Source organism: Hyla sarda, chromosome 7 (genome assembly GCF_029499605.1).
Source record: "Hyla sarda isolate aHylSar1 chromosome 7, aHylSar1.hap1, whole genome shotgun sequence".
NCBI classification, from domain to species: domain Eukaryota; kingdom Metazoa; phylum Chordata; class Amphibia; order Anura; family Hylidae; genus Hyla; species Hyla sarda.
Window position 1 is genome coordinate 146,299,899 of NC_079195.1, and position 23,315 is coordinate 146,323,213.

At 39.9% G+C, this 23,315-nt stretch overlaps 1 protein-coding gene across 2 annotated transcripts in view; it reads right to left on the minus strand.

Moving 5' to 3' along the window:
- The window catches only part of NRG3 (neuregulin 3), a 1,092,025-nt gene that overhangs the window by 74,621 nt on the left and 994,089 nt on the right, over window positions 1–23,315 (minus strand). For both annotated transcript variants that reach the window (XM_056530934.1, XM_056530933.1), the window contains exon 5: window positions 13,106–13,208. In XM_056530934.1, coding sequence (XP_056386909.1) covers window positions 13,106–13,208 — 103 coding nt within the window. The remainder of the gene's footprint in view (window positions 1–13,105; window positions 13,209–23,315) is intronic.

Genomic DNA, 23,315 nt, shown 5'->3' on the forward strand with positions numbered 1-23,315 from the left:
AAGGCCAACTAGAGATACATCATAAAAGGTGTGAGAGCAAGAAGAGTTATCACATAGAAAAGTGTTGAGGAAAGAGATGACACCTACAGTATACAAAGTTTAGAGGGGATATAATGGCATGATTGTCTGTAGAGATGAGCGAACTTACAGTAAATTTGATTCGTCACGAACTTCTCGGCTCGCCATTTGATTACTTTAGCCTGCATAAATTAGTTCAGCTTTCAGGTGCTCCCGTGGGCTGGAAAAGGTGGATACAGTCCTAGGAGACTCTTTCCTAGGACTGTATCCACCTTTTCCAGCCCACCGGAGCACCTGAAAGCTGAACTAATTTATGCAGGATAAGTCATAAACTGCCGAGCCGAGAAGTTTGTGACGAATCAAATTTACTGTAAGTTCGCTCATCTCTAATTGCCTGCTTTCCACTATAAGGGACATATCAAATTTTACCATCTGCTCAACCTGTTTCCAAAAGGGAGTAATCAATGGACAAGACCAATAAATATGAACATAGGAGCCAATATGTAGACCCCAGTGCCAGCAATCATTTGAAGGGGCCAATGTATAATCATTAAGCTACTCTGGAGTCTTGTACCACCTGGTCAAAAGCTTGGAGTGATTTTCCTGTAACCGAACATATCTAGAAAAACCATGGGCTTGAACTTCTGCATGTCAAAGAAATATATTCAATTCAAGCTCCCAGGGCATATAAATGCCAGTCGGCTCTGAGAGGGCAGGTTGATGACAAGTAGGTACATGCAGGATATAGAGCATTTCTGAGAAGTATTGGTGAAGAGCAGTCTCTCAAAATCAGTAGGGTTCCTGGAGAGGATATGTCCTAAAAGAATCAATGAGATACAGTCTTTAAATTAAGAGATATGTAAGAAAGTAGGAGTAAAATGCAACAGGAGAGATCTAATGGTAGAGGCATCAAAGATCTCATTGGAACTTAGATGTGAGGCAAGGGGTACATACTCCTTCTAAAATATCATGGGCTAGTAGATCAGATTGCAAAATGTGAAAAGACAGGAAAGCCAGTGAATGCTTACCATGCAGTTGATGGCATGTGGGGGCTCCACAGGTTCTTTAACAAATAGCTTTAGTAGGCAGCCTGGGCTAAGCTGGTGGAGAGGGGTTGGGATCTTAAAGAAGACCTGTGGTCAAATTAAGAATAGCCTTTTTTTAAGTATGTACAGATTGGTTAGGGCGGGTAGGCTGATCACATACCTGTTTACGTTGATCCTCCTTCTTCCATTCACAAGATATGGGGCTTTAAATTTGGTCTGCAAATCCATCAGATAGGTGAGCCTTCCTTACAATATATTCTTTGGTAAAAGAGGGGTATGTGCATATATATATAGCTGAAGGCGTCATAAGTGTCAGATGACTGAGGCTACACTAAGTGTACACACATAGGAGTTGCTGCCATGATACCCGCCCTCATTGACCCCTAGTAACTCAAATAAACTTACTAACCCGATTAACCCCTACTGGCTTCTATTCATACCTTATGCTATTTTGGGGGTAGTTGTCCCAGCATGCTTCGTTTGCACTGCATTGTCCTTTATGTGGTCCCCAGAGTTTTGGGTCTTCCCCTTCCTTAGAGCCACACTCTCTCCTCTTTTGCCTCTATATGCACAGGCGGAGGGAGCACCACACACAGAGCGGTAGCAGAAGAAAGGAGAACTCTGCATTGAGGTAGATCCAAAGCTCCGGGGACCACATAGAGGACAATGCAGTTCAGGGAAAATTGTACCCAGGATAGTATGGTATATATAGCCAGTAGGGGGAGTCAGTAGGGGTTTAATTGGGTTAAGTAGGGAAGGTGTCATGGTAGCAGCTCCTATGCATATACACTTAACATGGCCTCAGGCATCCAGTGGTGATCACACCTCCATAATTATATATTGACCACAGGTCCTCTTTAACCCCTTAAATATACATCCTGGTGCCCTGATACTTACTGCCCCATGACATACATTTACGTCCTGTGTATGAAGCAAGCACAGGAGCTGTGCTCGCTTCATGCACGGTAAGCCCCAGATGCTATCAACAGTAAAGGACCTGCCAATAATGGTGGACATCAGCGATTGTGCAGATGCCCACCATTAACCTTTTCAGATGCTGCAATTAGTACAGATCACTGCATCTGCGGGCATGCAGCAGTTCAGATGGCTGATTGAATATGCCGCAGCACGACCGTGGTACAAAAAAAAAAAATACAGATCACGGCGCAAAAATTTAGCCCTCACACAGCCCCTTACGGAAAAATTTGAGAGTTATAGGGGATCAGAATAGGGCAATTTCATAGATATTTGTTTTGAAAAAAAAAAAAATTTTTCTTAAAGCAGTACAATAAGAAAGAATCATGTACACATATGTATTATCTAAATTGTACTGACAGAAAAAGGAAAATGAAACCATCCAAAATTAGCAAAATTGTGATTTTCTTTTTCATTTCCTTATACAAATAATATTAGATTTACCATACATTTTATGATAAAAAGAGTATGGTCACTGCAAAGTACAATTGGTCTTGCATTAAAAAAAAAAAAAAAAAAAAAAACAAGCCCTCATATGGGTCTGTGGATGGAAATATGAAAGAGTTATGCCTCTTAGAGGGCAAGGAAAAAATAATAATACAGAAATAAAATGTAATTTGTCCTTAGGGCCAAAATGGGCTTTGTCCTGAAGGGGTTAATGCAATGATTCTGAGGGCAGTCCTCAAGACCTCTCAACAGGTCATGTTTTCAGGATTTCCTTCACAGGTTATATCATTATCATCAGTGAATCAGGCATCACCACAGTTATATCACCTGTAAAAGAGTAAGGAAATCCTTGAGGACCGTGCTTGATAAACACTGGGTTAATGGAACTGGTACAGACCAGCCAATGATTAAATTGTGTGGCGATTTGGTAGGCCTGAATATCCGGAAGAAGAAGAAGAAGAGAGAGAAATGAAAAGCCGGTCACTCGCCAATGTATTCCTCCTTCAAGCTTTTATTGCAGCGACATAATACTCACATATATATGGGGGGGGTACAGAAAGGAGGAGCAGGGGGGGTACGTTCCAGTGCTACGGGCCCTGTAGGGTTAAATGACAGAACAGATCTAGCAGTATGCTTCTGACTTCTAGTAACACCCATCCAAGACATCAGATATCACATGTGAATGGGAAAATGTTTGCGATTGGTTTAGCTGGAACACACACCTGTATATTTGTAGAGCAGAATCAGAAAAGGTTGTATGGCTAGACGAAGCACTTGAGTGTGCGAAATAGAGCTTGTCACCTCTGTGACACATATGTGTGAGTATTATGTCACTGCGATAAAAGCTTGAAGAAGGAATACATCAGTGAGTGGAGGGCTTTTCATTTCTCTCTCTTCTTATGAATATTGTATCCACTGAATACTGCAAGTAGCCTGAGCACCACCTTCTGCAAGAACCAACTACACACACTATCCTATGTACCTCCAGCAGTTCTGAAATCGCAGTGCCGAATGGGCCATTTTATTTTGCTTCTAAATCATATGAAATACTTTCGTCTTTACATAGTTGAATGTGCTGACAACAAAATCACACAAACATTTTCAATGGAAATCAAATCCATGGAGGTGGATATGAAGTCACACTCAAAATCAAAGAGGAAAACCACACTACAGGCTGATCCAACTTTGATGTAATGTCCTTAAAACAAGTAAAAATGAGGCTCAGTAGTGTGTGTGGCACACGTGCCCGTATGACCTCCCTACAACGCCTGGGCATTTTCCTGATGAGGTGGCGGACAGTCCTGGACAGTCTGTGGTGCAACGTGGAGTTGGTGGATGGAGGGAGACATGATGTTCCAGATGTGCTCAATCGGATTCAGGTCTGGGGAACGGGTGGTCCAGTCCATAGCATCAATGCCTTCCTCTTGCAGGAACTGCTGACACACTTCAGCCACATGAGGTCTAGCATTGTCTTGCATTAGGTGGAACCTAGGGCCAACTGGACCAGCATAAGGTCTCACAAGGGGTCTAAGGATCTCATCTTGGTACCTAATGGCAGTCAGGCTACCTCTGGCAAGCACATGGAGGGCTGTGCGGCCCCCCAAAGAAATGCCACCCCACACCATTACTGACCCACCGCCAAACCGATAATGCTGGATGATGGTGCAGGCAGCAGAAAATTCTCTAGGGCACCCCCAGACTCTGTTAGGTCTGTTACATGGGCTCAGTGTGAGCCTGCTTTCATTTGTGAAGAGCACAGGGCGCCAGTGGCGAATTTGCCAATCTTGGTGTTCTCTGGCAAATGCCAAACGTCCTGCACAGTGTTGGGCTGTAAGCACAACCCCCACCTGTGGATGTTGAACACTCACACCACCCTCATGGAGTTTGTTTTTGACCATTTGAGTGGACACATGCACATTTGGGGCCTGCTAGAGGTCATTTTGCAGGGCTCTGGCAGTGTTCCTCCTTGCACAAAGGCGGAGGTAACAGTCCTGCTGCTGGGTTGTTGCCCTCCTACGGCCTCCTCCACATCTCCTGATGTACTGGCCTGTCTCCTGGTGGTGCCTCCATGCTTTCGACACTACCCTGACAGACACAATAAACCTTCTTGCCACAGCTTGCATTGTGGATGAGCTGCACTACCTGAGCCACTTGTGTGGGTTGTAGACTCCGTCTCATGCTATCACTAGAGTGAAAGCATCGCCAGCATTCAAAAGTGACCAAAACATCAGCCAGGAAGCATAGGAACAGATAAGTGGTCTGTGGTTACCACCTGCAGAACCACTCCTTTATCGGGAGTGTCTTACTAATTGCCCTATATTTTCCACCTGCCATCTGTTCAATTTGCACAACAGAATGTGAAATTGATTGTCAATCAGTGTTGCTTCCTGAGTGGACAGTGTGATTTCACAGAAGTGTGATTGACTTAGAGTTACATTGTGTTGTTTAAGTGTTCCCTTTTTTTTTTTTGAGCAGTGGATTTGGGCAGAATTAAATTGGAATGGGCCAAGTGTGGACATTTGCCCTTCCTACTAAATCTGGAAAATAGGCTCTTCTAAGCAGGGTAGATTCCAGACTTGGGAGGGAGGTTAAGGGATAAGAGAGGAGAAAAAGCAAGTCATCCCCAAAAGCTAATGTTTAAATTATTATTGGTCAAGGTAAATACCATGGACATCTGGGGGGAGATTTATCAAAACCTGTGCAGAATAAAAGTTGCCCAGTTGCCCATAGCAACCAATCAGCTTGCTTCTTACATTCCTAACAAGGCCTGTGAAAAATGAAAGAAGCAATCTGATTGGTTGCTATGACTCTGCACAGGTTTTGATAAATCTCCCCCCTGGAGATTGTTTGACATATTGGAGGATTATGACCATGAGAATAAATAAAGTGGAGACAGCCCTGACTCATTACATTTGGAATCTGAAAAACCAAGGAAAGCATATAATTAATTTTCATCTGGCATGGGGACAATAATATAAGGAGAATTTGGCTTGCATAAAGGGACAAAGAAGCCAAAGGAGGATAGAATGAACTTCATATAGCTCCAGTCAACTTTTTTGAGAAGAACCAATGACATATGACTGGACTGAGCAAATTGGATATTAAAAATTAGTTTGCCTATTCAAACTTTGATTTAAAAAAAATGCCAAAGACCAGTCAGTGTGCCAATTTTGACACCTGTCACTTGCCAATGGTGTCCACATGCATATCAGCATCATATTTGAACCACTGAGCAATGAAAGAAGGTAGCCTGCTATGATAAACCAAATTTCAAAGATAGTAAATACAAAGTAGTATTTTGAGCAATAGTCAGCTGGGAAACCTTGGATTCTGGAATTAATTTGTGCCAAGAGCATCACTCTGCCTTCACCATCTTGCATTCTTATAATAGAGGCAGAGACAGAGGGACAGAGGTAGGAATGCTGGGTATGGCAGCACCTGCCTCCATTGTACGGAGGAGGATATTTACATGTTAGCAACAAAGGCTAATTTACCCTGTGTCTCCAGCATGGGGGCGTGATCCGGGTAATTTATACATCATTTTAACTCCTTAAGGACCAGGCCCATTTTGGCCTTAAAGACCAGGCCAATTTTATTTTTGCATTTTAGTTTTTTTCCTCCTCGCCTTCAAAAAATCACAACTCTATTAGATTTTCATCCACAGACGCATATGAAGGTTTTTTGCATCACCAATTTTACTTTATAATGACACCACTTATTTTACCATAAAATGTATGGCGCGACCCAAATTTTTTTATTTATGTGGGAAAATTGAAAAGAAAATTTTGGAAGGTTTTGTTTTCACGCTGTACACTTTATGTTACACCTTCCAGTTAATTCTTAGACCTTATAATTGTCCAAATCTATTTACTATAGTCATCACTTTGGGCAACATAATTTCCACATTCTCCAAAAAAAGATCATCGGCGTATAACAACAGTTTACCCTTGTTACCTCTCTACCCGATTCCCCTAACCCTTTATTTTTCCTAATCAATTTGGCCAAGGGTTTGATAAATACAGCAAATAATAATGGAGATAAGGGACAGCCTTTACGGGTCCGCCTGGTGAGTGGGAATGCCCTGGACAGGGAATAATTAAGGCCTATTCCCACCCCCAGTGAATTATACAATAACTTTACCCAATCCATAAAACCTTTCCCAAAATGAAACCTCTCTAATATACCCCATAAAAAACCCACTCCACCCTGTCAAACACTTTCATTACGACACGCTTTCAATCGACAGGGTGGAGTGGTGGGGTTCTCCCCTAACTTGAAGAGAGGTAAAGGTTTGGAAAAGATTCATCTGAATTGATTGCCTAGGGCACAAAACCTGTCTATTCCTCACCAATCAAGTCTGGTACCACAAATACTAGCCTCCTGGCCAATACTTTGGCAAGGATTTTGGCATCCGTGTTAGGTGTATTGGGTTTAGTGCTGGAGAACTAGCTGTCAGTTCCCCTTTAAGGCTAATCGATGTAAATGCTTAGCTGGCTTTCAGGAAAAAATTTGATTATTTGTCTAAAATTGAAGCTCAAATTGTTGGGAAAGACAAATATGCAATTCTTTGATCTATTAATATCTGTTTTATTTAAATATTCAGCATATGTGAAAATAGGATTTTAAAAGTCAAGGAGAAATCGGCAAACTGAGATCAAGACCTTGGCAAATCAATCCCTCAAGGAAAATAGTTAACAACTCTACTATTAATTTTCATACTTCTCGATCAATTTGCAAATAATGAAAATGGTGCAAAGTATCACATATACTGAAAATGCATTTTAGCTGCTCTATACAATGTACAAGAGCTACATTTCCCTTCTTAGAGGCACCATGGTATTACAAACACTACTTATCTTTTGCATTGTCTGTGTATTATTGTGTAGCTTAAAGTAGTAGTACACTTTATAACAAATGTTCCTTAAAAGGTTTTATAATAAGCAATAATATCATTTCTTAATATACATTTTACTTTGTCTTTTAACCCCTTGAGGACGAAGGCATACCTGAATGGCCTGCCCCCGTTGACTGAGTCTAGCTGAAGCTGGGTCTGTATTCTAAAGTGTTGTATTATTAAGTGTTACATTTGAGAAGTTTTATAAGCAGAAGTTTAAAAAGCAGGAGTTGTAAGCAGGACCCACTGTAACTGTAAGTATTACACTCCCTTGATAAAAGTAGTTTTTCTTAATAGTTAATAACAGCTGTTTGTCACCAAGGATATGGACAGCATGATTGGAGGTTTTCTTCAGTGCACATTGTGCCACATGTATACATCTCTGGAGCAGCAGCTTCAGGGTGAATACCGCTGTGACAAATGTGAGCATGTTGCCCACCTGGAAGCTCGTATTAGAGATCTAGAGGAGCAAAATGCAACATTGAGGGCGATTGACAATCTTACAGAGCAAGCAGTTAGTGGGGTAGAAATGGAGGTTGGAGAAACTAGCCAGGAGGCCCAAGTAGGGAGCTGGGTTAATGTAGTTAGAGGGACTGGAAAGGGGGCAAGGAAAAGGAAGGTCACTTCTGCTTCTGATCTCCCAAGTAAAATTGCCAAGTTGGGCGATGATGCGAGGGCCTCAGTATCAGAGATGGCAACCCTAGTGGATACTGGTCTCCCTAACAGCCGGGGGAACAGCTCAACTAGTAGTGTGGGGGATGGTAACGCAGGTAGGCCAAGACAGTTAGTTGTGGAAGGGGATTCTATAATCAGGAAGACGGATAGAATAATTTGTCGCCAAGACCACCTCAACCGAATGGTTTGCTGTCTCCCTGGTGCCAGTGTTCGGCATGTGGTGGAAAGGGTGGACAAATTACTAGGGGGGGCTGGGGATGACCCAGCTGTCGTGGTCCATGTGGGAACCAACGACAGAATACATGGTAGGTGGAGGTCCTTGAAGAATAATTACAAGGAACTAGGTGCCAAGCTGAAGGGAAGGACCTCTAAGGTTGTGTTCTCTGGTATACTTCCTGTGCCATGCGCATCGCAGGAAAGACAGCGGGAGCTTAGGGAGTTAAATGCATGGCTTAAGTCGTGGTGTGAGGGGGAAGGGTTTGGGTTTTTAGAGCACTGGGCTGACTTTTCATTGGGGTACAAACTCTATTCTACGGATAATTTGCACCTGAATGGAAGGGGGTCTGCTGTGCTGGGGGAGAGAATCCTGGAAGGGGTGGCTGAGTATTTAAACTAGGTGAGTGGGGGGAGGATAATAAAGCAAAAAAAGCAGACAGTGGGATGGATAGGTTAGAGAGGGGTCAGGACATAATGGTGGGTGGAGAGGAGTCCTGTGGGGGGAGGTTAAGAGCAGTGGATAAGGAGATCCATGGGTTACAAACCAGCCGTAAAAATAAATGTAGCCTGAAAAATTGTAATCCCAATAATTCAAAAAATTCCATTAGCCCCAATAACTCAATAACTACAATAAGCCCCATTAACTCAAAAAATACTGTTAGCCCCAATAACTTAAATAACAACGTTAGACGCAATAACGCAAAAAATCCCATTAGCCCCAATAACTTAAATAACAATCCCATTAGTGAGACTATATGTGTAAAACTTAATGGAAATGTAAAGTGTATGTTCACAAATGCCAGAAGCCTAGCAAATAAAATTGGGGAGCTTGAGGCCTTGATACTGGAGGAACATATTGATATAGTTGGGGTCACTGAGACATGGCTGGACTCCTCGCATGACTGGGCTGACAATCTGCAGGGGTTTACATTGTTTCGCAAAGATAGAATTAACAGAAAAGGTGGTGGAGTCTGTCTGTATGTTAGAAGAGGTATGAAAGTCAGTGTGAACGATGCCATAGTGTGTGATGAATCTGAGGAGGTGGAATCACTGTGGGAAGAATTACAAAAGGAGGGAAATACTGAAAAAATAATACTTGGTGTAATCTACAGACCCCCTAATATCACTGAAGAGATAGAAGGTCGGCTGCATTAACAAATAGAGAGGGCCGCCCGGGCAGGTACAGTGGTAATAATGGGAGATTTTAACTATCCAGATATAGATTGGGGCCGGGGGTTGGCTAAAACTACAAAGGGGAGAAAATTCCTAAATTTATTGCAGGATAATTTTATGGGCCAGTTTGTGGAGGACCCAACAAGAAGTGATGCCTTGTTGGATCTGATCATTTCCAACAACGCAGAGCTGGTTGGTAATGTAACTGTGAGGGAAAACCTTGGTAATAGCGACCACAATATAGTTACTTTTGACTTAAAATGTAGAAAACAAAGACAGACGGGGAAAGCAAAAACATATAACTTTAAAAAGGCAAACTTCCCTGGGCTGAGGGCTGCACTACAGGACATAGACTGGGGGGAGATGTTCTCAAATACTGATACAGAAGGTAAATGGGACATCTTTAAATCAACTCTAAATAACTATACAGCTAAATATATACCAAAGGGGAACAAATATAAACGATTAAAACTAAATCCTACATGGCTGACAAATGAGGTTAAAAGAGCAATAAACAACAAAAAAATAGCCTTCAAAAAATACAAATCTGATGGGTCAGCTATAACATTTAAACAGTACAAGGAGCTTAATAAAATCTGTAAATATTTTATAAAAACAGCAAAAATTCAAAATGAGAGATAGGTGGCCAAAGAAAGCAAAACTAATCCTAAATATTTTTTTAGATATATAAATACAAAAAAAAACAAGGACAGAGCATGTAGGACCCCTTAATAATGATAATGGGGAGGTTGTCACGGGCGATCAAGAGAAGGTGGAGCTACTGAATGGGTTCTTTAGTTCCGTATATACTATGGAAGAAGGTGCTGACATTGGCCAGGTCAGTGCTGGTAACACATCATATAATGTATTGAACGGGCTTAATGTAGAGATGGTACAAGGTAAGTTAAGTAAAGTAAATGTAAGCAAATCTCCAGGGCCGGATGGACTACACCCAAGAGTTCTTAGAGAGGTAAGTTCAGTAATATCTGTACCCTTGTTCATGATATTTAGAGATTCTCTGGTGTCTGGTATTGTGCCAAGGGACTGGCGCAAGGCTAATGTGGTACCAATCTTCAAGAAGGGCTCTAGGTCTTCGCCAGGCAATTATAGACCGGTAAGTCTAACGTGCATTGTGGGTAAATTGTTTGAAGGACTTTTAAGGGATTACATACAGGAATACATAGGGGATAATAGTAGTATAAGTGATAGCCAGCATGGGTTTACTAAAGATAGAAGTTGTCAAACCAATCTAATTTGCTTTTATGAAGAGGTGAGTAGAAGCCTTGACAGAGGAATGGCTGTGGATATAGTGTTTCTGGATTTTGCCAAAGCGTTTGATACTGTCCCTCACAGACGTCTGACAGGTAAGTTAAGGTCCTTGGGCTTGGAAACTTTAGTTTGTAACTGGATTGAACACTGGCTCATGGATCGTACCCAGAGAGTGGTGGTCAATGATTCGTACTCTGATTGGTCCCCGGTTATTAGTGGTGTACCCCAAGGTTCAGTACTGGGCCCGCTGCTGTTTAATTTATTTATCAATGATATAGAGGATGGTATTAACAGCTCTGTTTCCATCTTTGCAGATGACACCAAGCTTTGTAGCACGGTACAGTCTATAGAGGATGTGCATAAGTTACAAGATGACTTGGATAGACTAAGTGTCTGGGCATCCACTTGGCAAATGAGGTTCAATGTGGATAAATGTAAAGTTATGCATCTGGGTACTAATAACCTGCATGCGTCGTATGTCTTAGGGGGGATTAAACTGGCAAAGTCACTGGTAGAGAATGATCTGGATGTACTTGTAGATCACAGACTACAGAATAGCATGCAATGTCAGGCTGCTGCTTCCAAAGCTGGCAGGATATTGTCATGTATAAAAAGAGGCATGGACTCAAGGGACAGGGACATAATACTCCCCCTTTATAAAGCATTGGTACGGCCTCACCTGGAATAGGCTGTTCAGTTTTGGTCGCCTGTTCATAAAAGGGACACTGCGGAGTTGGAAAGGGTGCAGAGACGCGCGACTAAACTAATATGGGGCATGGAACATCTTAGCTATGAGGAGCGATTAAAGGAGTTACAATTGTTTAGTCTTGAGAAGAGACGTTTAAGGGGGGATATGATAAACGTATATAAGTATATAAATGGCCCATACAAAAAATATGGAGAAAAACTGTTCCAGGTTAAACCCCCCCAAAGGACGAGGGGGCACTCCCTCTGTCTGGAGAAGAAAAGGTTTAGTCTAAAGGGGCGACACGCCTTCTTTACCGTGAGGACTGTGAATTTATGGAACGGTCTACCTCAGGAACTGGTCACAGCAGGAACAATTAACAGCTTTAAAACAGGGTTAGATACATTCCTGGAACAAAATAACATTAATGCTTATGCAGAATTATAAAACTACATCCCTTTCCCTTATCCCCTTACACCCTTCCCTTCAATCCCCTGGTTGGACTTGATGGACGTATGTCTTTTTTCAACCATACTAACTATGTAACTATGTAAGAAGGGGACCGGGCAAGGGCATATAGGTACACCCTTCGTCCTTAAGAAAAACTTTTGGGGTACTACTGTTAAGATGAGTTTTTTAAATATGAATTTCTTAAAAAAAAAAAATCCATTTTACTAAAAAAATCTATAATGAAAATTGCTGCCACTAGGGGTCATCTGTCTTTATGCAGACAGACTACTCTGTATTTTGCAGCATACTGGATACCGGCCGTAAAGTGTGTTGTATCCAGTATCGGAGATCACCATTGCACCACTACAGCCTTCAGCTGTTCCTAAACTACAACTCCCATGATGGGAGTTGTAGTTTTGGAAAAGCTGGGGGTATAATCTTTGTAAAACTCTGTTTTAGAGCTGTTTATTCTCCAGATGTGTGCCTCCAGCTCTTGGAAAATTACAGACAAAAGATGTGTGGAAATGCTGGGAGTTGTACTTTTGCAACAGCTAAAGGCAACACTGCTCTAACAGCTCCAGCTGCTGCAATGCAAAACTACAACTCCCAGCACGCTTGAACAGCCAAAGCTTTCTCTGACTCCTGGATGACAAAGAAGCTGATCAGATATTTGGGAGCCTGTGAAAGCTGAATTACACACATAGTGGAAGCTATGTTGATTAGCATCCAGCTTTACTAGGAACAGATAGAAAATGTACTCATAAAAACTACTGTGCAGTGATTTGCAGACTGCCCAGAGAGGAAAGGGTTACAGAGTGCAGTGATTTGCAGACTGTCAGGCTGCTCCCAGACTTAGAGGGAAGGGAGGGAAAGAGATGGACATGCCCCCTTCAGAAGGCAAGAACACAAAGCAAGTGAGCAACATATAAATGCTATTTGTTAGGGATATGTAGGTCATAGACACATAAAAATGATATGTACATGATCAGGATTAGGTACTGAGTAACATTTCCCTTTTCTTTTTGCATTATGAAAGGCACACTTTAAGTTGTCAAAAAAGTGAGTGCAGGTATAAAGCTTAAATTTTAAGCACCATTTGCTATTGTTTAAGTAATAATCTATACATTTGTGCACTTTGTAGTCATTTGTTATTTGAATTGTTCATTGTGAATGCAACAGTTCAAGTCCTACAGGCAAACTGTATTTAGGTACTCTCAATGCACAATATCTAGATCAAAGCCAAATAATGCATCTTACTTTGTTCTGCAGTAGAATGCGGCACAAATCAAACCCACGGATACAATGCCAAAGACGATGCAGGAAATTGACAGGATCTGCTGTTGGTATACCTCTTCACTCTCTGCAAGCAAAAGCACATTCATTTTCAAAAGGGGGAATTGTTTTACAATAAGCACATCAAAGCAGTTTTACTTCATAGAACACCTTGAACAAGTTACAATCTGACAAAAAAAGAAGAAAAATAATAAAACAGTAATAGTCACTTATTTCCATATTTATGATTTGTGAAGCTGCAGTCTTGACTTTTTAAAAGCTGTCTTTGTTTGCCTATTTGAATATATCCACAATAGCTTTCTTTGTATGCAAATCATTTTGATATTACATGAGAATGCTACAAGAATGAGCAACAACTGTGAGTCATCCTATGGTGTGCAAAGATTACAGCTGATTTGGTTTAGTGTATATTAAGATGTAACATATTCTGAAGATATGCAACATACCAAAGATCCACCTATCATCCCACATCACATATGATAACCTTTAATCAATGTGCATAATCTGTTTTGTGACCTTTAACCCCTTAACGACGCAGGACGTATATTTATGTCCTACGCAGACTCCCGCGATATGAAGCGGGGTCGCGCTGCAACCCCGCATCACATCGCGTCGTCCCGGCGCTCATCAACTGCCGGGACCTGCGGCTAATACCACACATCACCAATCGCGGCAATGTGCGGTATTAACCCTTTAGAAGCGGCGGTCAAAGCTGACCGCCGCTTCTAAAGTGAAAGTGAAAGTATCTCGGCTAGTCAGTCGGGCTGTTTGGGACCACGGCGGTGAAATTGCGGCATCCCGAACAGCTTACAGGACACCGGAGGGCCCTTACCTGCCTCCTCGGTGTCCGATCGACGAATGACTGCTCTGTGCCTGAGATCCAGGCAGGAGCAGTCAAGCGCCGATAACACTGATCACAGGTGTGTTAATACATGCCAGTGATCTGTGTAAGAGATCAGTGTGTGCAGTGTTATAGGTCCCTATGGGACCTATAACACTGTAAAAAAAAGTTTAAAAAAAAAGTGTTAGTAAAGGTCATTTAACCCCTTCCCTAATAAAAGTTTGAATCACCCCCCCCCCCTTTTACCATAACAAAAATAAAACAGTGTAAATAAAAATAAACATATGTGGTATCGCTGCGTGCGTAAATGTCCGAACTATAAAAATATATTTGTAATTAAACCGCACGGTCAATGGCGTACACGTAAAAAAATTCCAAAGTCCAAAAAAGCGTATTTTGGTCACTTTTTATACCATTAAAAAATGAATAAAAAGTGATCAAAAAGTCCAATCAAAACAAAAATCATACGATAAAAACTTCAGATCACAGCGCAAAAAATGAGTTCCCATACCGCCCTATACGTGGAAAAATAAAAAAGTTATAGTGGTCAGAACATGACATTTTTAAACGTATAAATTTTCCTGCATGTAGTTATGATTTTTTTCCGAAGTACGACAAAATCAAACCTATATAAGTAGGGTATCATTTTAACCGTATGGACCTACAGAATAATGGTAAGGTGTCATTTTTACCTAAATATGCACTGCGTAGAAACGGAAGCCCCCAAAAGTTACAAAATGGCGTTTTTTCTTCGATTTTGTCGCACAATGATGTTTTTTTTTGCATTTTGCTGTGAATTTTTGGGTAAAATGAATAATGTCACTGCAAAGTAGAATTGGTGACGCAAAAAATAAGCCATAATATGGATTTTTAGGTGGAAAAGGGTAATCACTTTTAAAAGGTAAGGAGGAAAAAACGAAAGTGCAAAAACAGAAAAACCCTTAGTCCTTAAGGGGTTAAAGGGGTACTCCGGTGGAAAACATTTCATTTTTATTTCTTTTAAATCAACTGGTGCCAGAAAGTTAAACAGATTTGTAAATTACTTTTAACTTTCTGGCACCAGTTAATTAAAAAAAAAAATCCTTTCCACTGGAGTATCCCTTTAATCTCTCTTTGAAAAAGCACTTCCATCTAGCTAATGTATAATATCATTATGGAAACTTGACCATCCTGGTAAATATCTATCTATCTATCAATCAATCTATCTTTCTATTTAATGTAATGTAAATTATCTATTTAAAGGGGTACTCCGGTGGAAAATAATTTATTTAAAATCAACTGGTGCTGATCAACGTGCCATGAAGATAGACAGATTTGTAAATTACTTCTATTTAACCCCTTAAGGACCCGGGGTTTTTCCGTTTTTGCATTTTCGTTTTTTCCTCCTTGCCTTTACAAAATCATAACTCTTTAAATTTTGCGCCACCAATTCTACTTTGTAGTGATGTCAGTCATTTTACCCAAAAATCTACGGCGAAACGGAGAAATAAATCATTGTGAGACAAAATTGAAAAAAAAAAAACGCAGCTTTGTAACTTTTGGGGGCTTCCGTTTCTAAGTAGTACATTATCCTTATTCTGTAGGTCCATACAATTAAAATAATACCTTACTTATATAGGTTTGATTTTGTCGTACTTCTGGAAAGAATCATAACTACATGCAGGAAAATTAATATGTTTAAAATTGTAATCTTCTGACCCCTAAAACTTTTTAAGTTTTCCGCGGATGGGGAGGTATGAGGGCTCATTTTTTGCGCAGTGATCTGAAGTTTTTAGCGGTACCATTTTTGCATTGATAGGACTTACTGATCGCTTTTTATTCATTTTTTCATGATATAAAAAGTGACCAAAAATGCACTATTTTGGACTTTGGAATTTTTTTGCGTGTACGCCTTTGACCATGCGGTTTAATTAACGATATATTTTTTATAATTCGCATGCAGCGATACCATATATGATTATTTTTATTTTTATTTACACTGGGTTTTTCTTATGGGAAAAGGAGGATGATTCAAAAGGGATTAAATGATCTTTATTCACTTTTTTTTCACTTTTTTTTTCAGTGTTATAGCTCCCATAGGGACCTTTAACACTGCACACACTGATCTTTTACATTGATCAGTGGTTTCTCATAAGAAACCACTGATCGATGATTCTGCCGCTTGACTGCTCATGCCTGGATCTCAGGCACTGAGCAGTCATTCGGCGATCGGACAGCGAGGAGGCAGGTGGGGATCCTCCGGCTGTCTTGTAAGCTGTTCGGGATGCCGCGATTTCACTGCGGCTATCCCGAACAGCTCCCTGAGCTAACCGACATGCTTTCACTTTCACTTTAGATGCGGCGGTCAACTTTGAACTTTGAGTCTAAAGGGTTAATAGCCACGGGTCCCGGCCGTTGTTAGAGGCCGGGCCGTGGCGCCGCGTTATAGATCGGGAGCGGACTTATGACGTACGCGTATGTCATGGGTCCTTAAGAGGTTAAAATTCTTAATCCTTCCAGTACTTGTCAGCTTCTGTATGTTCCACAGGAAGTTCTTCTCTTTTTCAATGTCTTTTCTGTTTGATCCTAGTGCTCCCTGCTGACACCTCTGCCCATATCAGGAACTGTCCAGAGTAGGAGCAAATGCCCATAGCAATCCTATTCTGCTCTAGACAGTTCCTGACATGGACAGAGGTGTCAGCAGAGAGCACTGTAATCAAACAGAAAAGAAATTCAAAAATAAAAGAACTTCCTGTGGAGCATACAGCAGCTGATAAGTACTGGAAGGATTAGGATGTTTAAATACAAGTAATTTCCAAATCTTTTTGGCACCAGTTGATTAAAAAAAATATATATTTTTCACCAGGGTACCCCTTTAGGAGTGCCAGAATATTTTTAAAGTGCAGCTTTTCCAACCAATAGCAGAAAAGGGATCCAGCAATCCAAAGGTACCATAAGCTTTATTTAAACCATATAAAATTTTAAATGAATGTACAGTCTAAGGAAACTGTGTTAACTGCAGTTAAAATTGCTCCACATCAGTGCATAAATTTCAGCATCTGGTGTGCTAAAGTAAAAACAAATGGAACACAAGTAGAAAAATGCTCTCAAAACTAGCTGCATGTTAGTAATTTAATCCCTAATGTGGGCTTACAAATATTCCATTAGTATACATAAAGGCAAAATTGTTAAATATAAAGAAACAGGAGACCCTAATGTGTACCATGTTATGACCACTTCATCATGTGTACAGTTATATAATCTACTAGGAGTGAACAAGCTGTTTTTTTATTTTTTATTTTTTTTATAAAGCAAGCTTAACATAACCATTTCTGAGAATTGTCTTAGTGTACCACTAACAAAGACTTTGATAAAATGAGAAATATCTATTTACTCTTCTGGGATTTCCCTACTAGAAGTAGCCAACTTCAGCCAAAAGTCATCTCTCATGACCTCCCAATACACACGAATGGCCATATGCGCATGTTTCTGTAATGCGAGGGATAAGCTGCAGTCAGACAGTTCTGGCGATGGCTTATCCTTACCATAAAACATGTACAACCTTTTTCTACACCAACATAAAAACCTTAGACAGGCGGGAAAACCTTGAGTTTGGCAACATTTTAACTAAGTATTACCTGCACCTTCACACAATTTTTATAGTTAGTGATTACTTAATACATTGAATTTAGAGAAAAGTTGAAAACATGATGAATCTCTACACGTGCTTTTTCTAAAATCAGTTCTGATAATTATGATCAGTGTCGAAATGGTGCTTAACTTTAATTAGAAGGGTATAGATCCCTTCCTGAACTACCAGCACAGAGACAAACATGTCCATATCTTAATAAGTGGGGAATATACAGAATGATCTAAATGGCAGCATGTAGGCCCCAGGCAGCGGGATATGTACCACAGATCTGTTGAGTAATGACTCCAGCACACAAATTACTGAATAACAGATTTACCCATTAACAAATCAGACTGATAAATATATTATTTGTCATACACGTTGGTTTTCAGAAGAAACTCTAAATTTGTCACATAATTTAGGAATAACTGCAGCCCTGAGCTCATCCAAACCTCTTTTGTGGTACCCACCTCCTTAATAGGATTGCCCTATGCATGGTGCCAGTCCCAAACCTACTAAAGTGTTGGGTATAACAATGTAAAAGTAATTTCCATATGAAGTATACCAGATATATAAGGAACATCTTATCCCCTGTCTTTTTAGAGTACTGACAGATGCATTGGAAAATGGTACTTTCCCAAGATCATTGCTCCAAGCTAAAATAATACTTACTTGAAACCTGACAAAAACCCTTAGGAAATTGAGTCTTATAGAGACCGATAATAAAATACAGTCATGGCCGTAAATGTTGGCACCCCTGAAATTTTTCTAGAAAATGAAGTATTTCTCACAGAAAAGGATTGCAATAACACATGTTTTGCTATACACATGTTTATTCCATTTGTGTGTATATGAACTAAACAAAAAATGGGAGGAAAAAAAGCAAATGGGACATAATGTCACACCAAACTCCAAAAATGGTCTGGACAAAATTATTGCCACCCTTCAAAATTGTGGAAAAATAAGATTGATTCAAGCATGTGATGCTCCTTTAAACTCGCCTGGGGCAAGTAACAGGTGTGAACAATATAAAAATCCCACCTGAAAGCAGATAAAAAGGGGAGAAGTTCACTTAATCTTTGCATTGTGTGTCTGTGTGTGCCACAGTAAGCATGGACAACAGAAAGAGGAGAAGAGAACTGTCTGAGGACTTGAGAACCAAACTTGTGGGAAAATATCAACAATCTCAAGGTTACAAGTCCATCTCCGGAGATCTAGATGTGCCTTTGTCCACAGTGCCCAACATTATCAAAATGTTTGCAACCCAGGGCACTGTAGCTAATCTCCCTGGGCGTGGACGGAAGAGAAGAATTGAAGAAAGGTGTCAACACAGGATTGTCCGGATGGTGGATAAGCAGCCCCAAACAAGTTCCAAAGATGTTCAAGCTGTCCTGCAGGCTCAGGGAGCATCAGTGTCAGAGCGAACCATCCTTCGAAATTTAAATTGTATTAAATGCTTTTAGAGGAGACCCAGGGGGACCCCACTGCTGACACAGACATAAAAAAGCAAGACTACATTTTGCCAAAATGAACTTGAGTAAGCCAAAATCCTTCTGGGAAAACGTCTTGTGGACAGATGAGACCAAGATAGAGCTTTTTGATAAAGTACATCAACATCATTCTACTGTTTACCAAAAACAGAATGATGATTACAAAGAAAAAAAACACAGTACAGTGGGGATCAAAAGTTTGAGCACTCCAGGTAAAAATTTGTATTAATGTGCATAAAGAAGCCAAAGAAAGATGGAAGAATCTCCAAAAGGCATCAAATTACAGATTATACATTCTTATAATATGTCAACAAAAGTTAGATTTTATTTCCATCATTTACATTTTCAAAATAACAGAAAACAAAAAAATGGTGTCTGTAAAAGTTTGGTCACCCTGCAGTGTTAAAGGGGTATTTCAGGCCAAAACTTTTTTTTTTATATATCAATTGGCTCTGGAAAGTTAAACAGATTTGTAAATTACTTCTATTAAAGAATAATAATCCTTCCAATAGTTATTAGCTTCTGAAGTTGAGTTGTTGTTTTCTGTCTAACTGCTCTCTGATGACTCACATCCTGGGAGCTGTGCAGTTCCTATGGGGATATTCTCCCATCATGCACAGCTCCCGGGACGTGACATCATCATTGAGCAGTTAGACAGAAACTTCAGAAGCTAATAACTATGGTAAGGATTAAGATTTTTTTAATAGAAGTAATTTACAAATCTGTTTAACTTTCCGGAGCCAGTTGATATATATAAAAAAAGGTTTTGCCTTGAATACCCCTTTAATATCTTGTACTGCCCCCTTTGGCAAATATCACAGCTTGTAAACACTTTTTGTAGCAAGCCAAGAGTCTTTGAATTCTTATTTGAGGTATCTTTGCCCATTCTTCCTTACAAAAGTCTTCCAGTTCTTTGAGATTTCAGGGCTGTCTGTTACACACGGCTCTTTTAAGGTCTATCCATAGATTTTCAATTATGTTGTGGTCAGGAGATTGTGAAGGCCATGGCAAAGCTTTCAGTTTACGCTCTTGATGTAATCCCCCATGGATTTCGAGGTGTGTTTAGGATCATTATCCATTTCTAGAAGACATCCTGTCTTTAACTTCAGCTTTTTCACAGATGGCATCAAGTTAGCATCCAAGATTTGCAGAAATTGTATTGAATCCATTTTTCCTTCTACTCGTGAGATGTTCCCTGTGCCACTGGCTGCAATACAACCCCAAAGCATGATTGATCCACCCCCATGTTTAATAGTTGGACAGAGGTTCTTTTCATTAAATTCTGTTCCCCTTCTTCTCCAAACGTACCTTTGCTCATTCCGGCCAAAAATTTCAATTTGAACCTCATTGGTCCACAGAACTTGTTTCCAAAATGCATCAGGCTTGTCTATATGTTCATTTGCAAAGTTCAAACGCTGATTTTTGTGGTGAGGACATAGAAGAGGTTTTCTGTACAAGCATCTCTTTATAGTGGAATAGTGTACCACAACTCCAGTGTCTGACAGATCTTTCTGGAGGGATTGTGCAGTCAAACATGGGTTTCAAATTGTTTTTCTCACAATCCTGTGAGCTGTTCTGTCTGATATTTTTTCTTGGTCTTCCAGATCTTAGTTTAACTCCCACTGTTCCTTATGACTGCCATTTCTTAATTACATTCCGAACAGAGGATATTGACATCTGAAAATGTTTTGCTATCTTCTTATAGCCTTCTCCAGCTTTGTGAGCGTCAACTATTTTCAGTTTCAGATTTCTAGACAAAGGGGGCAGTGCATGCTATAAATTCTGCAGGGTGCCCAAACTTTTGCAGATGCCATTTTTTTTGTTTTCTGTTATTTTGAAAGTGTAAATGATGGAAATAAAATCTAACATTTGTTAACATATTATAAGAATGTCTAATCTGTAATTTAATGCCTTTTGGACATTTTTCCATATTTCCTAGGTTTCTTTATGCACATTAATACAAATTTTTATCCCCACTGTATCTACAGTGAAATATGGTGGAGGTTCAATGAGGTTTTGGGTTGTTTTGCTGCCTCTGGCATTGGGTGCCTTGAATGTGTACAAGGCATCATGAAGGATTACCAACGGATTTTGGGTCGCACTGTACAGCCCAGTGTCAGAAAGCTGGGTTTGCGTCTGAGAGCTTGGGTCTTCCAGCAGGACAGTGACCCCAAACATACATTAAAAATCACCCAGAAATGGATGGCAACAAAGTTCTGGAGAGTTCTGAAGTGGCCAGCAATGAGTCCATATCTAAATTCCATTGAACACCTGTGGAGAGATCTTAAAAATGCTTTTGGGAAAAGGCGCCCTTCCAATAAGAGAGACCTGGAGCAGTTTGCAAAGGGAGAGTGGTCCAACATTCCGGCTGAGAGGTGTAAGAAGCTTATTGATGGCTATAGGAAGCAGATTATTTCAGTTATTTTTTCCAAAGTGTGTGCAACCAAATGTTAAGTTAAGGTTGCCAATAATTTTGTCCAGACCATTTTTGGAGTTTGGTGTGACATTATGTCCAATTTGAATTTTTGTCTTCCTTTTTTGGTTTAGTTCCAATACACACAAAGGTAATAAACATGTGCATAGCAAAACATGTGTTACTACAATCCTTTTCTGTGAGAAATACTTAATTTTCTAGAAAAAAATTCAGGGGTACCAACATTTACGGCCATGACTGTATATGCTAGACTAATAGCAAATAGGCTTAAAAAATAATTAGTAAAATAATTGATAAAGATCAGAATGGGTTTATCCCAGAATTTATGGGCAAATTTTATTTTAGGAGATTATACACAAATATGCAAATGAATGGAGAGAAAGGGTCCATCTCCATCCTGTCTTTGGATACGGCAAATGCCTTTGACAGGGTGGAGTGGGAATACTTGTGGGGGGCAATGAGATCATTTGGCATAGGGGAGGAATTTATTAAAATGGTAAAAATAAAGTATAAGAACGCAGAAGCAATTGTAGAGGTGAATGGAGACTCCTCAAGATGGATTTCTCTCTCTTGGGCGACCCAACAGGGTTGCCCATTGTCCCCTCTTTTGTTCTCCCTGTTTATTGAACCCCTAGCAACCCAGATAAGAGATGACCCAAAGATAGAAAATTTTAGAGCGGAGGGTGAAAGGGATAAAATATCCCTATATGCGGATGACCTTCTGCTCTATCTTAAATACCCTTGGTTATGGAAAAAATATAAATATTTGGAAAATACTCATGATTGACCATAAATTGTGAAAAATCGATTTTGATGCCATTAGGGCCAGATATAGAGAATGAAAAATTGTTATACCTAGGGATACAGATATCAAGGAGTCTACAGGAGTTGCATCAATTAAATACCTTCCTGGTGATAAGGGAAGTGGAAAGGAAGGCTATAGCCTGGAATAAGATACCAATTTCTAAAGCAGATAAAATGGTGCTTATAAAATCTATAATAATTCCAAAACTGCTATATTTGTTCTGTGGGACTCCCATATGGTTACGTGATCAAATATTTAAGCAAATTATTGCTATTTTTAACTCCTTAATTTGGGGGAGTAAGCATACAAGAATAAAGGTGGAATACCTTTGTGTACAAAAAGATATAAGTGGATTATCGTTCCCCGACATAAAAAATTATTTTTTAGCCACCCAACTTGCTTGGTTTATTGGTTGGGGGAATGATGGATTGTTGAGATATATATTTGAAGGTTTCCAAGGGAAGTTTAAAAGTATATTTGAAATTTTGGAAACTGGTGTAGAGACTCTCAGGGGTATACTAGAAAAAATTGTTGATAACAAAATAGGGAAAAAAAAATAGTAGCAAATTTGTATAAACACCTGGTAGTAAACACAACAGAAAAGACTACATTCAAAGTAAAGCAAAGGGTAAGGGGGATGGGGGGAGGTTAAATTCTTGTTTTGCGAATCTGTATTAAAAACAAATATGAAAATAAAAATAATATTTATATAAAAGGAAAAAAAATATGTAAAAGTAATAAAGCAACACAGTACAATAGTCAGAGAGCAGGTCAGGGCACAATGGGTTAACAACAAACTGAACAGCAAACAGGGCAAGCACATATAATTACATAAGCAACAATATATTCAAAGTTTTGTTAGGTTACAGGTACCCTTTAACCATTCTAATAAACATCATAAAAATGTATTTATTTACAAAAATGTAAGCACAGGCTGGGACAAAGTCCAGTAGGTAAGGGTAGGACTAGCAGTACTCTCTGCTCACTCCTGTCT